Source organism: Aphis gossypii, chromosome 1, assembly GCF_020184175.1.
Source record: "Aphis gossypii isolate Hap1 chromosome 1, ASM2018417v2, whole genome shotgun sequence".
NCBI classification, from domain to species: Eukaryota; Metazoa; Arthropoda; class Insecta; order Hemiptera; family Aphididae; genus Aphis; species Aphis gossypii.
Window position 1 is genome coordinate 70,915,144 of NC_065530.1, and position 15,727 is coordinate 70,930,870.

A 15,727-nucleotide genomic window follows, 5' to 3' on the forward strand; every position below is an offset into this window, starting at 1 on the left:
AAAATACAAGAAATATATTTAGAATGAAAGAAAGCTGGAAACTGTATGGTAAGGAGAACGGTTGTTGAGATATATGAAAATTAAATACAAAATATTTAATTATATCCCTGATATTTCGATTAACCTGGTGACTTTGATTAAGGACGCACAGATAACACTCTTTCCAGTGTTAACAGATTATAGCCAACGTAGGCTTATGTTCGTCAATGTGAAAATCACGAGGCGCTGCTGTGTTATTGTTATTTTTGATTAGCTTTTATAAATAGTTTTAGAAACAGTATTGTCTCCACTTTTGATGTATATCGATTGTACAAAATGTTTAATCTCTAGATGGTAGTCTGTTTATAAGCGTATATGTTTTAGAATAGGTTTTGGACATGTAGAATATTTGTAGTGTTTGGTAGAACCTTGGTGCGAGTAGTACGACTTGTTAGACTTGTTGGAATTAGTTGAGGAACTTTAGTGCTTGAATTCCAGTATAGATTGTAATACGGTAAAATTGCTGCTACTTACCTTTCATCGTTAATAAACTTTTAAGTTCTACGATGATACGCCAGGTCCCATGTGCTATTATTTATTCCAATTTGCATTACCAACTATATTATATTAAATGAACCAATGAAGTGTGCTATGTTTAGTATAGTAATGAGAACCACATCCCCCCATATATATCATACTTCCGTAAAGTAATTGTAGTATTTTATTGTCTATATTATTTTATGCATGAAAATAATTAATTTGTAAATACATGAAAAGGGTGATTTCTATTTAAATACAATAGATAAAATAAATAAATAATTTATAACAAAACGTTGGATTGTAAATGAGAGTGGAATGTGTATTATGCGTTATCATCATATACTATATTGTCTATATTGGAGTCAACTATATCGTCTATTTATAAAAAAGTTTCAATATACATTATAGTATGAAAAATATGTATGCAATTATTTTATATTGCAATGTTCACACCAGTTTGATTTTTCACTATGTTCTTACGATGCATTCAATTTATGATATATTTGATACATATAACATTTAAAAAATGTTATCAATTTACATAACTGAAAAAAATTTAAGTGGTTTTACAATGATAATTTTTAAAATAGTTATACAATTTATGTATATATATATATTATATATATGTATTATAATAATGCATATTTGTTATGTAGTGTTTGTAGTTGATTAGTTTTACTAAATTTTTAAATCGAATCGTATTAGTTTATTTGATTTAATAACATATTAGTTTTGTGTTATTTTTAAATAATAATATAATATAATACTGAAAGTTTGATTATTACAAAATATGTACAAATTGTTAAAGCGAATAAAAATGGAAAGAGTGTGAGAAAAAAAGAAATGTTATAAAAAAATTAAATAGTATATCAATAATAAGATTGATTGCTAAATTCCGTTATAATATTGTAGCTGTTATAAATTATAATATTATACCAATGTCATTATACTAATTTAGTTTATAGTTAGATTTAAAATATTACAGTGCATTTCTTTACAAAATAGCTATATATTAATATATAACAATATTAAATATTACGTTGTATGTACATTGAAAACACCTATAAAGTGTGAATTAAATTTTATTATTTGAATTATGGCATTATTAATTATATGGTCTTACAGTCATAATAATGAGAATGAAGTGTTTTTTTTTTTTATTATTAAATAATTTTTATTGGCATGTTAGTACTTACAATCATATTTTTTATTTTATATTTTTATTTTACTTAATTTTTTATGAAGAGGTAATCCTGACACTCGGTTTGTTTTCTTAAAGTTTTTGGTTGGTGTGTTTAGATTTGTTGTAGTTGATAGTGGTTTATTGTTTGTGACATTTTTATAAGATAATTTGATTATCCTCTTGATCCGTTTGATGAATTTGATAGACTTTATTTTCTGTGTAACCTATTATAGTGTTCTTTGAAATATCTGTGTTTTTTTTTTAATTATTGTTTGTTTCTGTGAGAACCTAATAATTATACAATATAATATAATCAATAAAAATAATATTAACTATTTTTGTTCAAAATATAATAATTTAAGTTAGGTTAATTTAGTGTTTAAGTTAGTGTATAATCAAATGGTGTTAGACCAGAGGGTTATATACCACATTATTTGATAAAACTGATTTAAAATATTGTAAGTTTTTTTTTGTCTCTAATTCTCTAAAAGCGTTATCTAATTTAAGTTTTTTATTTAAAAATTTAAAAAGTTTTGATTATTAATCTTGTCCGATGAATAATAAATTTACTCTGACATTTTTCAATGTTCAAAAAAATAAAATAATTTAGTTGAAATTCTGATTAAACCGAATCGCTATAAAGCACATTTTTATTTTATGTATTTTCTTTGTTAATGAACCGATTTTATTCGTTTTATTATAACCGGTGTGCATCGTAACGAATCCAAAACAATTGGTATCAAATCAAATACATTAAGTACACGTTTTTAATTGAAACCCGAGTTTACGTGAGCATAAAAAATAAAATCATTTTTTATACTTATAACAAATTGTATTTGTGTAGTAGGTATACTGTTCCATTTTTATCTACGTACTCGTATTGTAATACCGTGTATGCATTTAGTTTTCATGAAATCGTTCAAAATGGAAACAATATACGTCGTCGTTTGGTTAAATTAATTTGTATTACACCACGGTACATTATATTACCGTACAGTGATATAATAATCACACGTATACTAACCGGAACAAATGTTACGACTTTGTTCTCGAACACCCCATTTTCACTTCTTATAACACATAACGCTGTAGAACGAACTCTATACGCTCCGTGTTCTTTGTATTCGACCGGCATATAATATACAAGTATAAAATATTGCGCCGCGCAATGTTATATAAAATAGTAAAGTTATGGCAATGCGCAATACCGATTCGCAGTGTTCAATAATACATTTAAACATTCCGTGATATTATGTTTGATGGCAAAAAAAAATAAAACAATAAGTATATCGATACAGTATAATACTACGCCAAGCACAATATGTAATACGATCGAAATAGGTACCGAACGACCACCAAACAATGTATATATATCGCAGTTGCTATTTCGTCAATTTAAAATCGTTTTTTGTTTATTTTCGTTTTACACTTGGTCAACATACCATTAACGCGAAGCGGTTATGTATCGATTGTGCTTGTATATATTCGCCGAAACGTTTCCGGGGGCTAGACTCATTTAAGATAACAGACCTATATATTTCCGTTTAGTCGTGGTAAATAAAATCGCGTTCTTGGAAAAAAGTTTTACCGCCTTGAAAATATTCGAAAAATATTCCGATTTTCTATAGGATTTAATCCTCATTTATTGAGTACATTTTATAGCTATGATAATAATTTATAATTCAACAACCAAACTACCAGATAATTATACAAACACTTATAATAATATAATGTTTTCGATAAACGCGATCAGACAAAACGATTTGCTTAGATTTGTCTTGTCTACTGATTTATGCAACATTTTATAGGAAATATACCCATATTATTAAGTTTGTTATAATTCAGTGTTATATTTATTAGTAACAAATAATTGAATAATAAATTAATTTAACTAATATAGATAGAAAAGTTTAAAAACAATGGTCTAGACTCTAGATTATAGTAATTGCTATTTTAATCTCTAAATAAACTGTTCACATTTGTGAACATTTATTTATGGCAATGTTCCATTGTTTACTTGTACACTATTGTTACATACTTTTATATTTGAAAAAAAAATACAAAAGAATAATTATTAGAAATACGATTCAATTCTAAGTATTAAGAAATAAAATTAAAAATGCTCGTGAATGATAATATAATTATTAAATATAATGGAATATTGGAATAACATAATATATATATATATATTTTTAATGGTTATTGGATTAACACTGAAAATATGCTATCGTTGAGGAAATCGATAACCTTATAATTGCATCGTCAATATTTTCCGACTAACTAAGTAAAATTCTTCTCCTTTGAACATTGCAGTAGTAATTAAAAGTCCCAAAGACTTAAAACTATAAATATTTACATAAAATGTAAACATTTAACGTCTTGTGAGTATAGGTAGTAACTATATAAAATGAGCTGATTATAATTTAACAATATGATATTCTAAACTCGATTGTCTTTAGATTTTCAATTAAAAAACGAATAAATTGTATAAATTAAATTAATATATTCATATTTCATCATAAATACCATCAATACATGCGTTATTATAAATAAAATATTACATGCCCAACTAATTGAGTTAATAATTTAGAAAATTTTATTTTGTTCAAAATATAGTGTTATAAGGCTAGAAATAACATTCATATTACCTGTAACAAAATAATGAATACAGTGACTCGAGTATTTAAGTACCGTCAATATACATTCTGTTTAAATTATTTCTTGTGTGCAGAAGACCTACCTGAGTTATATTGTACTACAGATATACATTTTTTCAGGTCGCGACCATTGGTACGAAGAGGCGAGATCTGCGCTGAAAAAACGGCTGGCCAGCTACGAGGGTAAAATGGGAAGAGCGAAAAACGTGGTGTTTTTGGTCGGTGATGGAATGGGTGCGTCTACGTTGACCGCATCGAGAATATTCAAAGGACAGAGACGGGGCAACCAAGGAGAAGAGGAGCAATTGATTTGGGATTCGTTTCCCGCTGTGGCAATGGCAAAGGTAGGATGTTACTCACATTATTTTAATGATATGATCAAAGTGTTCCATTTCTAGGACTTTTTTGGGCAAGAGGTCTTGTAAAAAAAAAAATATTAAAAAAAAACACTCTCCGAATATTAATTATGCGCACATAACTCATATTGATCCATGTGGTAGATAATATATGTAGAGCATACATAATACAGTATAGTTTAAACTACCTACCGAATGCGTTACTTGTATTTTCTGAATTTAAATATAATATTTTAAACTCAAGGAAATCCTAAAAATCTGTCAAATTATAATTTGATACATTCAACAGATTATTTAATTTTTGTATGCAATTACAGTTTATCAAATAATACGTGATAATTTAATAATTTAATATGTAAGTTACATTATATTTATTGCATAGGTAATCAATTTATTAAAATGTAAGTGATTAAAAAGATGAATTTTCCCACATTTTATGCTTTGACTTTCAATTAAAATGTTTACAAATGTGTAATATGTTACACGGTAATGTTTAATATGATATTATATTATTAGAATAAATTATTAATCAAATAATAATATTGACAGCTGTTAAATGTCGTTTTGTGTAACATAATATGATACATACATATATATCATGAATAACACCACATTTTAGTTTAAAAATAAAACGTTATATAGAAATTAAAGCTCATGAGTCAAATCACTAATCATTGAAAAAAATATTTTGTTAATTTTATCAATAGTCAATAATTGAAATTGTATTTCTGAATAAAACAAATTATTTTTGATATTAAATTATACTTATTATGTAAAGTAAGTTTTTTTTTGTTAAACTTATATATTGCAATAGTATATGATCGTATTGGAATTAACTTAAAAAAAAATATATATATTTTAAGATTTTAAAATAAGTCTAAATATTTTGAAACTTTTTGTGAATATAGAAAATGATACTATACAATAGTTAGAAGTATTAAATCCCCACTTGAAATATATTTTTTAATTACAATGTTATATTAAGAAAAATCTATATTTATTGTTTAAATATTCATTTTTTTTTTCAAAACTACAGTTTAAAATAAGTATAAAACGGATTGTGATTATGTATTTTCGTTATTTTTTAACAACCCACTGTAAAAACCACATGCATTAAATAAAAAAAGAGGTCAATATAAAACTAAAAATGTGAATATTTAAAGTCTATAAATGCACAAAAAGTACCAACATATTTTGATAACAGCATAATGTCTATAAAATATATGTATATAATTGTTTAGTAAAAAAGTCCCTGCAATACTTAATTTTTTAAAAATACTTAATAAATACTTAATTTTATTTTGACAAAATATTTATATTTTTCATAACTTGATTTTGTGAATAGATCTTGTTTAAGTTTACATTTATCTTTTATTTTAATTACACCAATCTATACAAATTAATTATAATAAAAATAAATGATAGACAAGTATAACATGTAGTCATTAAAAACACAAGTTGGAGATGACTCCCACTGATGATACTCCTTAGAAAAATGTATTACAAATTTGTAGGGGCTAGGTGGAAAAAAGGCCATAACACTATTTTGTTTTCAGCTTTTTGAGAGGGGGGAAAAGTACCAGAAATAGGTAAAGTTTGATGTTTTGCGAGGTTGTTCGCATGATTTTTTTAAAGAATTGTGGTATCGAATATTGTAAATTGTAGTGGTTTGTGCGATTGTTTTAATTTTGAGTCAAAGTGTGAATTTTGATTTGTGACAGAATAGAGCATTAGTGATAAGTATATACTATTAAAATAATTTTGCATATAATGAAAAATAGATTTTTAATTATTATATATAAACTTATTGCATTCAAATTACTTGTTCCTGTTAATATGCTTTACAATTAATTTGAGTAAGTAAAACAGAGAGTCATGTTTAATTAAACAAAAACAACCTGCTACAATTCACTTATTGAAAATACTTTTTAAAGAAAACACGTTTCATGGACAACATTATTATTCTAATTAATTGAACATAATTATATTAATTAGGATTTTCCATCGAAGAAAGTTGTTTAGAATTTAAAATATTCAAACATTAATTATCTGTTCTATCTTTTATATGAAATACGAGTATGTATAGATTTTTTTTTCATTAAAATAATCTTCAATTGTTGTTTTTATAGTAATTTTAAAAAAGCCCACCTTAACTGTTATATAGTTTTAATTTTTCACTATAAAAATCAATTAAAATAGTAGAAAAAAAAACGTTATTCAAGTGTAATACATGATTTTTGTTTTATTTATTTTATTAGCTTTGTTAAACGATTAGTTATGATATAATGTTTAAGGTACATAAAGAGAAAAAAATAGTAATAACTAGGTATACCTAACGTTGATAATAATTCGGATTAATTAGTAAAGTTTAGTTATATAGATTGTATGGTTAAATAAGATAGTATAATATTTATTTATTGAGATGAGAATATATTTTAATGTCAAAATAGATGTTGAAAGATTTAAAAATGTTTAATATGCGGGAGTGTTTTAGTAACATTTTAGGGCAGTTTAAAATGAGGTGGGATAATTTCATACTAAAATTAATACTTAAATCATTAGTACTTTTTAATGAGAGCGGTGGCATGATATAGTTGATATTTAATTAATATATTGAGATTATTACAGTGATTATTAACAAATGCCTACCGTATTTGATGATTGGTCAATATTATATCTAATGGAATCTATATATAATTATAACTTAAATTATGGAAGATAAGTGATAATTAAAAAAAAAAAAAAGTGGCCATTGTTAATTCTGAACTTTATTAAATGAGTATAGTATAATATTATAAGTTATTATAGTATAGTATAGCTACATTTGAATTATTATAGGTGAAACTATAATTTTTAGAAAAGGAAAAGGAACAAATATGACTTTTATCTATAGAAAGGTTTTAAATACTGATAACTTAATTTTTCACTTTATTAATTAAAAAAAAAAAACTTTTTATAATTTTAATAAACATTTTTCATTTAATTAAAATATCGTTTGTTTAATAAACATAAAATCAAATTTTCATTAAATTTATCAAATGTATAATATATATTTTTATCATATTTTTTAACTTATAAAATAATTTATCTCCTACAATGTAACTTTTTTTTAATATTTCTATGTTATCTTTGTACATTTTAAGAAAACTTTAACAGTAATATATATATATATATATATTATGCATTGTACAATATTCATTATAAAACTAATTAAAAAGGTAGTTTACAAAACATAAAATACAAAGATTATTTTAAAAATTAAAAAGATACAATTTTGCAATTATTGGTCACTTATAATTATGTAGATAAATTAATCAATTATATTATAACAAAATAATTATACATACGTATTTCCTTGAAAAAATACAATTATTAATTATTGGTATTATATAAAATAATTTATTTTAAATCGAATCAAAATATGTTTGCCCTATTTAATAAATTATTCACTCTATTTAATAAACAAAAAGAAGTTTAAGAATGTTTTTTCCAAACAAACATTGGTTCGAATTAAATACAATGACTTTTATTTAAAGAGTGTTTTCTAAAGAAATACACACTTCCAAAATATATTTTTAATCTTTTAAAATTCTATATAGGTGATATTAATATATTATGATAAATATTATATAAATCAAAAAAATAGAAAAGTATATTTTGTCGTTTTTGAAAATCAATGATAATATATTACATATTTACATATTTCCGATCATACAAAAGTTTACGCAACCACTATTGCAACTGCTAGTATTTACATATAGTATTCAGTTTTTCTTTGGTAAAGCCTTTCTCTTGTATTTATTAAAACTTATAATCATGATTTAAACTTTTTTTTTCATATTTTTCTATTATCAGTTTAGTTTTACATAGGTTGTAAACATTTTTGAATTCGTAAAGTATAAAGTATTTTAAACAAATAAATTTTACTTACAGTTTTAGACCTATTCGTTTTTGAACTCCGAATATACTATAAATCTATAAATTTAGCGATGAAACAAAATGAAATTTTTAAAAATTTAAAACATATTTATTCATTAACTATTATTGAAATTATTATCTTGTGAATTTATGTGGTTGAACAGAACTATGCCTATTTAAATTTGTGAGTGATGGCAATAATTGTATTATATAAATATTTAGCTTTTAATTATCTTAAGGTTGATGTGCACAATTTAAATTAAAACCAACTTTGATGATTATAATTGATCTAAACGACGGTTGTTGGATAAACATAAAAACGCTTTGTTATCATCACGTCTTTGTGTAGAAGATAGAAGATAATATACAATCATCTAACTTTTTTCTCATACCGTTTCCATTCTTATTTTAATAATAGAATAAATATTAAGTAATCACTATAGTTTTTTTTATTTAAAATACAATTATTAATAATAAATAATTATATGATATGAGCGGCAAATGAAAATAACGAAACTGTCAACAATGCAGACTCGTTATTCAATATTATTATACTTAATTATTTATGGAACAAATTAAATTGTTTTTATAATTATATGCTAAAACTTGAAATCGGATTTGACTATCAATTACTTGTACCTTAAGATACTAAATATCTTGATTAAAAACATAAGACAGTATAAATATAAGATATTAGGTATGTTTTACCCAGTGCGATGTGTTGTACATAACAATTACCAATTTCTTTGGAAAATATCACAATTAACTGGTATATATCCAAAATGTCTATTTTTAAAAAATATTATTTACGATAATCACCGCATAACTACGTCATTTTCATGCGTATGTTATTTTCTGTAATATATACAAGATAAGTATCTTAAACATAATAATATACTTGTAATATCAAGCATATTATATAAAACAAATGTTAGTCCAATATGACATTTCACAACATATCTAAAGATATATTTTTTATTTTTTATAAAAGATAACAAAATAATGGTGTCATTGCTTGAGATGAAATCATATATAGATATTAACGTAAGTACATACCATATTTTTTATAATTACTAGTTATATAATATTATTGGGTTTTATCTATATTAAAATTTAAGAAAAATTTAGCATTATTTTAAATATAACTCTTAATAATGTATTAATAAAAATATATTATATGCCAAGTTATTAAACGCAAATGTATAATAATAATTGGTGTTATACCTTCAAAATATTTATTTTGATAACATGAAAAAAACAATAGTTATTTTAAAGATGTTTTTGTTAATTTTTATGTATTTCCCTCAACGAGTTTACATATATTTAAAACCATTAGCAATAAAGCACTGTAAGTTAATTTTTCTAAAATGATTGTGGTTGAAATAAAAAATCGATTTTGTTCGTTACTTAACTAATCTCAACCATTTAGTATATTAATTAATTATTTTAATTAAAATTACCTTTTAAGATATATTGTTCAATTTTTCTACGAAACTGCTTTCCGTTAACAATATTTCTCTCGGGAATTTTTTTATGTAGGTAACATTAAAATTATTAAAATTTTCTATGGGGTTAGTTAACTTCAACTGCAATTTTGAAATACAAAGATTAATAATTGTTTTAAAATTATTATAAAACAGTTTAATAACTTAACATGATTATGATGAAGTTCGATAAAACAATCCTAGTTGAATTCCCAACGAGTGCATGTCTTTACATCTAGATTTTTTTCAGACGGCGTGATGTATAGGCAATATAGGTACATAAATGTTTAAATTAAAATATTATAAAACATGGCTATTGTCACAGAGTAATAATATATATATTATATGTATATTATAATATCAATGGCCTATAATCTAGTTTTATAAATTACCTATTTTGAATAAACATATAAAAAACGATTCAAGTATAAAACCTGGAATATCTCTTTAAATGATGCTTAATCATATAGCTCAAAAATATTCATTAAGGCGTAGAATATGCATACTTGAGACCCTCCAAGCTTTTATGCGGTTCGAAAAAGTAGTCAAAATCAAAAATCACATTCATTTGAATATGGTATTTATTTTTGTATTAAAAAAAAATATAATTGTCAATATAGTACGTTAAATCATAAAATCATAATTTTGAATACATCTATTTTTATCTTATTGTAATCCCCCACCCTCACTTCCACATGTACCTTGATAATACTATTCCTAACTTATCGAAAAGACATTATTTATTTGTATCGCCGAATAATAATAATATGTCGACGTCTGAGTCATTCTATTTTATTTTATTCGATTGAACTCGTCAGAGTACAGCGCGACGTACACGATGTTATCTCGTATATATAATCGTTTATTACTTTACCTTGGTAATAATATTATTGCCAACGCTTTTATTGTAATAATAATGATAATAATAATTGTCATTATACCGTGTGTATACAGTGTTACGGGGCAGTGCTTGTACAACATCGTAGTTACGACCCGCGGTGGGTTCGGTACACCCACCACCCCACTGCTACTGCTAATACCGCGTTACCTATAACAACAGTGCACGATTTGCTTTCGGGCGGTGTATGTATATAGGACGGCGGCAGCAGTAGCAGATGCACACTGTCTTCCACCCGCTGTGGGTAAGCGCCGTCGGGTCTTTGGTTCGAATATTAATTTCTCGTCCCCGCCCGCTAGCCCGCAGGACCGGTCGCCGCCGATACAAACGCACACGCGTCCCAAAGTTTTCACGTGCCACCGACTTGTATTTTTAAGCACACACAACGTTCTGTATAATAAACGAGTGTTGCCGGCGTGTGAGTCTCCCGGGATTTTTCTACCGATCCGGGGGCACACCGCCGAGCTAACATACGGGACTTTGGCGGCGACCGGAATTTATTATCGGTCCGACGGCCGACGGTCACGTACGTCTTGCCGTCTCCGTTTATAACGCGTAAAAGTATTATTAGGTATATATACAGCCGTGTCAGACGCCAGCTTTCCTACCCTAACGAGTATCACCCCCCCACGCATACCCGGACGCTATTACACGCACGCCCGGAACGATTTTACCGACGACGATGACGACGACGACGACGACGACGACAATTGTACGCGCGATTTTAATAATAATATAAAATATTTTCACTCGTGCCGATGCCGCTGGTCCGCTGGCGTATATTGTGCGCAGCGCGACGTGTTCGAGTATATATATGACTGTATTTTAACCGTCATCCCGTTTTCGATACCGCAATCTTATATGATATATAAAATATTGTGTTATTGCGAACAATACAGGGGCAATACGGTCGATAAACGCGACAGAGCGTGTCGTATAATAATGTAAAGAAACCACGTCATTACCATGCGGGTGACCACGTAGGTACCGATTTCTTAAACCGATAATAGGTATTATAATAGGTAACGTTATTTTGTTCACGTGAAATGTCAAAAGTCAAATTATTATTCACAAACGCCTTCTATTTTTGACGTTACACGTACCTATTATATGGTGTTTTTTTTTTTTTAATTATCATTATTCCTATGATGAAGACGGGATGATTTGTCTGAGCAGTCGATGCAACCACCGCGTGATGTATCATCCAGATCATACCTTATTATTTTTCTGTTCGGAATAGTTCGTTTTATTTTTAGATAAGTATATATCACACGTTAGTCACTTGTCATAAGTAAATGTTATAACACACCAAAAAAACTCATTATAATTATTCAACAATTTATTAGATTTTGAGCATATATTACCTGATTATCTTTTTTTTTCATACTGAAATATTAAGAATGGATACGAACAATAAATCGATTGCTAAATGATATTGTTATTCAGTTGTAAACAAACTCTAAAAAGTACAACAAACTAATATATTTTTTAAGTAAGTACAACTAATAATAACAACGACAAATAATGATTTGTCAACTAGTAATTTTATTATTACTATAAAATAATAAATAAAACATTGTTTTGTAAAAATATTTAAAATTTTAAAATTGAATTACGTTATTAACATTAACTTACACGTTAATGTAGTTTTTCTTTCTTATTTAAGGAACTACCTATTTTAATTGTATTGTTTATAATGTAGTATGGTATGTTTTTGTACATGCGTACTATTGTTTTACAGAATAATAATCAACTACGTACTTCTTGTGTATAAATATAATTAAGTATATTATTTCCGTCTTCTATATTAAAATAATTTGTCTTAGTTATTTTTATATTTTTCATAATAAAATACACATCTTATTTGATATTAATTTCCAAGTGAAGAATATAATTTGAAGTAGAACTTTAAATAAACCGTTTGTTGATTATAAAATAGACTATTTTATTATCGATATGTCTAATAGTTATGATTTTTCAAAACAATTATACTTATAGTGTAATTCACTGCAGGGGTATCAAGCCACTTCATCCTACAAAAATAATATTTTAAATATTATAATTGATAACCGGGACTTGATTTTTTTTTTATTTATTAAAAGTAATTTTATGATATTTTTTTATATAAATTTAGCAGCTTTTATTTTTTATAATTTAATGATATTGATAAAAAAATTGTCACAATCTAAAGTTAACAAATTTTTATTATTTATCTTGTTTCTGAATTAATTTATTCAGGTTTAGATATAAAATTTGAAGTTTATTGACTCTCTACTAGGATTTAAATCTTTAATTCATAACTAGATAAAATTACAGTATTTTATTAAATAAACAATTTTTATTAAAAAATTAGTTATAATATTCTAGTACAAAAGTAAATATTCAAAACCTTTTATAAATAACGAAAAACAAAAAAAAAACATGTTTAGGAGAATGAAGAATTCTTTCACTGAAATTTCAATTTGCTAACATAGAAATATATACGTTTAAGTTTCATTTTTTTTTATTGATTTCGATTCTAAATTGTACTCATAAAATAATACTTATGTAATTTATTAGTGACTTTAAGAAACATAATTTTTTCAGTAATATGCAGAAGTTTATCACGTATAGTTTATGATGATCAATTGATTTCTTTTAATATAAAAATTGTATGTATATTGTATATAATATATATATATTGGTGCATACAATAGTGATATTTGAATATTAAACTTTCTTTTATTTAAATAATAACTGTTTAAAAAAAATAGAAGAGATAAAGTGACTGAGGGTTTTATTGGCATATTGTATTGTGAGTTATAATTCACCAACAGTACCCAAACTTAATACTGTCAATAGCGGCCCGTATTCCGTTATTGTACTCAAAGTGTACTGTTTATTTTTATTTTTATTAAATCCGTATAATAAAACCGCATTGCGATTAAATTTTCTTAATCCACTCTCTAAAATTTTGCATTTAGTGATACCACTTGGGTTCTGAAAAACACATAATTTATTCAATATATGTATAAACATTATAATATAATAAGTGTGTTCAAATCTTTTTATCGATTTAATTAAACTCAGGTTTTTTTTTCTATAAAGCTGTTCATATTTTGAAAAGATTTAAATTATACTTTTTTTTTTTAACTTCAAAAATCAAAAAAACATATCTTTTATACTTTTGCACACATTTGTTCATAATTTTAAATATCCCCTAAATATGATTATTATTTTCTTCCACTACATGAAAAAAAAAAAACACAAATCAAAAATGAAGTCAGTCCACAATAATATTTAATGAAGCACATAATAGAATAAAATTAAAACAAATTAAATGTTTAGGTGAGAGGTAAAATAAGTAATATTATGTGAAAAGAAATTTTAAAATATGATTATGTTTATTGAGAAAGATATGACCGTGACGATAGTAGTATGTATTTTTTTATATGTAACTGTAATGTAATTGATATAATAAAAATGTAGTTAGTATGGAGATGGTTACATGTTAATGTGTTTTTCTTACTTTTTGTATATTTATTAGTATATTAATACATTACTATTCCGAATTATTTTTCTTATTGTAATATCAAGTATATTCTAATACTTTATTTATAATATACTAATAGGTATTTACAATTATTTCTTTATTAGTCATACAAATATAGTTGATTTAATTTAAAAACTATATAAGATGGATTTTGACGATTTTTTAAAAATGTTTCTTAAGACTATACAAGTTACAGAGGTTATCAGTTAAATAATACTAGTTCTATTTTGTTGTACGTTGATAAAATTTGACCGTTCTGTTTTATTTAATTTGAAAACTTCTTTTCATACAACATTTCTAAAGTTATTGTTTATTTTTAAAAAATTTTACAAATGCTATAAAAGACAAAATTGCATGTACAAGATGACCAACATTTAGAAAAATTTACAAAACAATCTGTTTAAAATTGTTGACTGATATATTTTTTTATTTTTTTTTGTTATGTCAGTATAGACAATAGTTTTTAAACTAAAATCTATCATATTGATAAATAATTATATAAATTCATTTATTAATCATCTACTAGAAAAAGACATTGATTTACTTTGTGAAATGTTATTTTAGTAACTAAATAAAAAAATTGAAACTGCATAGGAAATCAATAATGCAGTTTCACAAAAAAATACCTCCGAATATAAAATATTCAAAGTGCAGATACAGTAATACATTTTGTTAAAATTATTCGATTGAGTTTATGAATTTATTCAATCCTTTAGTTCTGACTCCATATATACGAACATTAAATATTGACAACCTAATAATGCTATCAATACTATCAAACCACCATTGCTTTGCAATGGTACAACACTAAAATTCACGCGTCAATCTAACGATAAACCTTCCAAACTTGATATTGTACAATGTCAATCACGTTATGGACCAAAAGAAAAAATAAAGCGTTTGACATTTTTTGAAGTCACCCATGAAATTGACACCAATATTAACCCGAAAAAGGCATCTGGATTCGATCAATTCAACTCTCGCATACTTAAAAAACTGCCAAACAAGGCCATTATTCTTCTAAAACACATGTTATAAAACGTAATTTTAGGATTGGAATATGCTTAGATGATTGGAAAAATGCATATGTGATAATGTCATCAAAACTAGGTTAGCCATCAAAGCCAACTATCATGTACAAACCAATATCGTTTCTACCTTAGTCATTTAAAACCACTTA

The 15,727-nt window shown here is 25.2% G+C and overlaps 1 protein-coding gene across 2 annotated transcripts in view; it reads left to right on the forward strand.

The window, feature by feature from the left end:
• The window catches only part of LOC114132717 (alkaline phosphatase-like), a 200,339-nt gene that overhangs the window by 39,763 nt on the left and 144,849 nt on the right, over nt 1-15,727 (forward strand). For both annotated transcript variants that reach the window (XM_050210838.1, XM_027998257.2), the window contains exon 4: nt 4,480-4,703. In XM_050210838.1, coding sequence (XP_050066795.1) covers nt 4,480-4,703 — 224 coding nt within the window. The remainder of the gene's footprint in view (nt 1-4,479; nt 4,704-15,727) is intronic.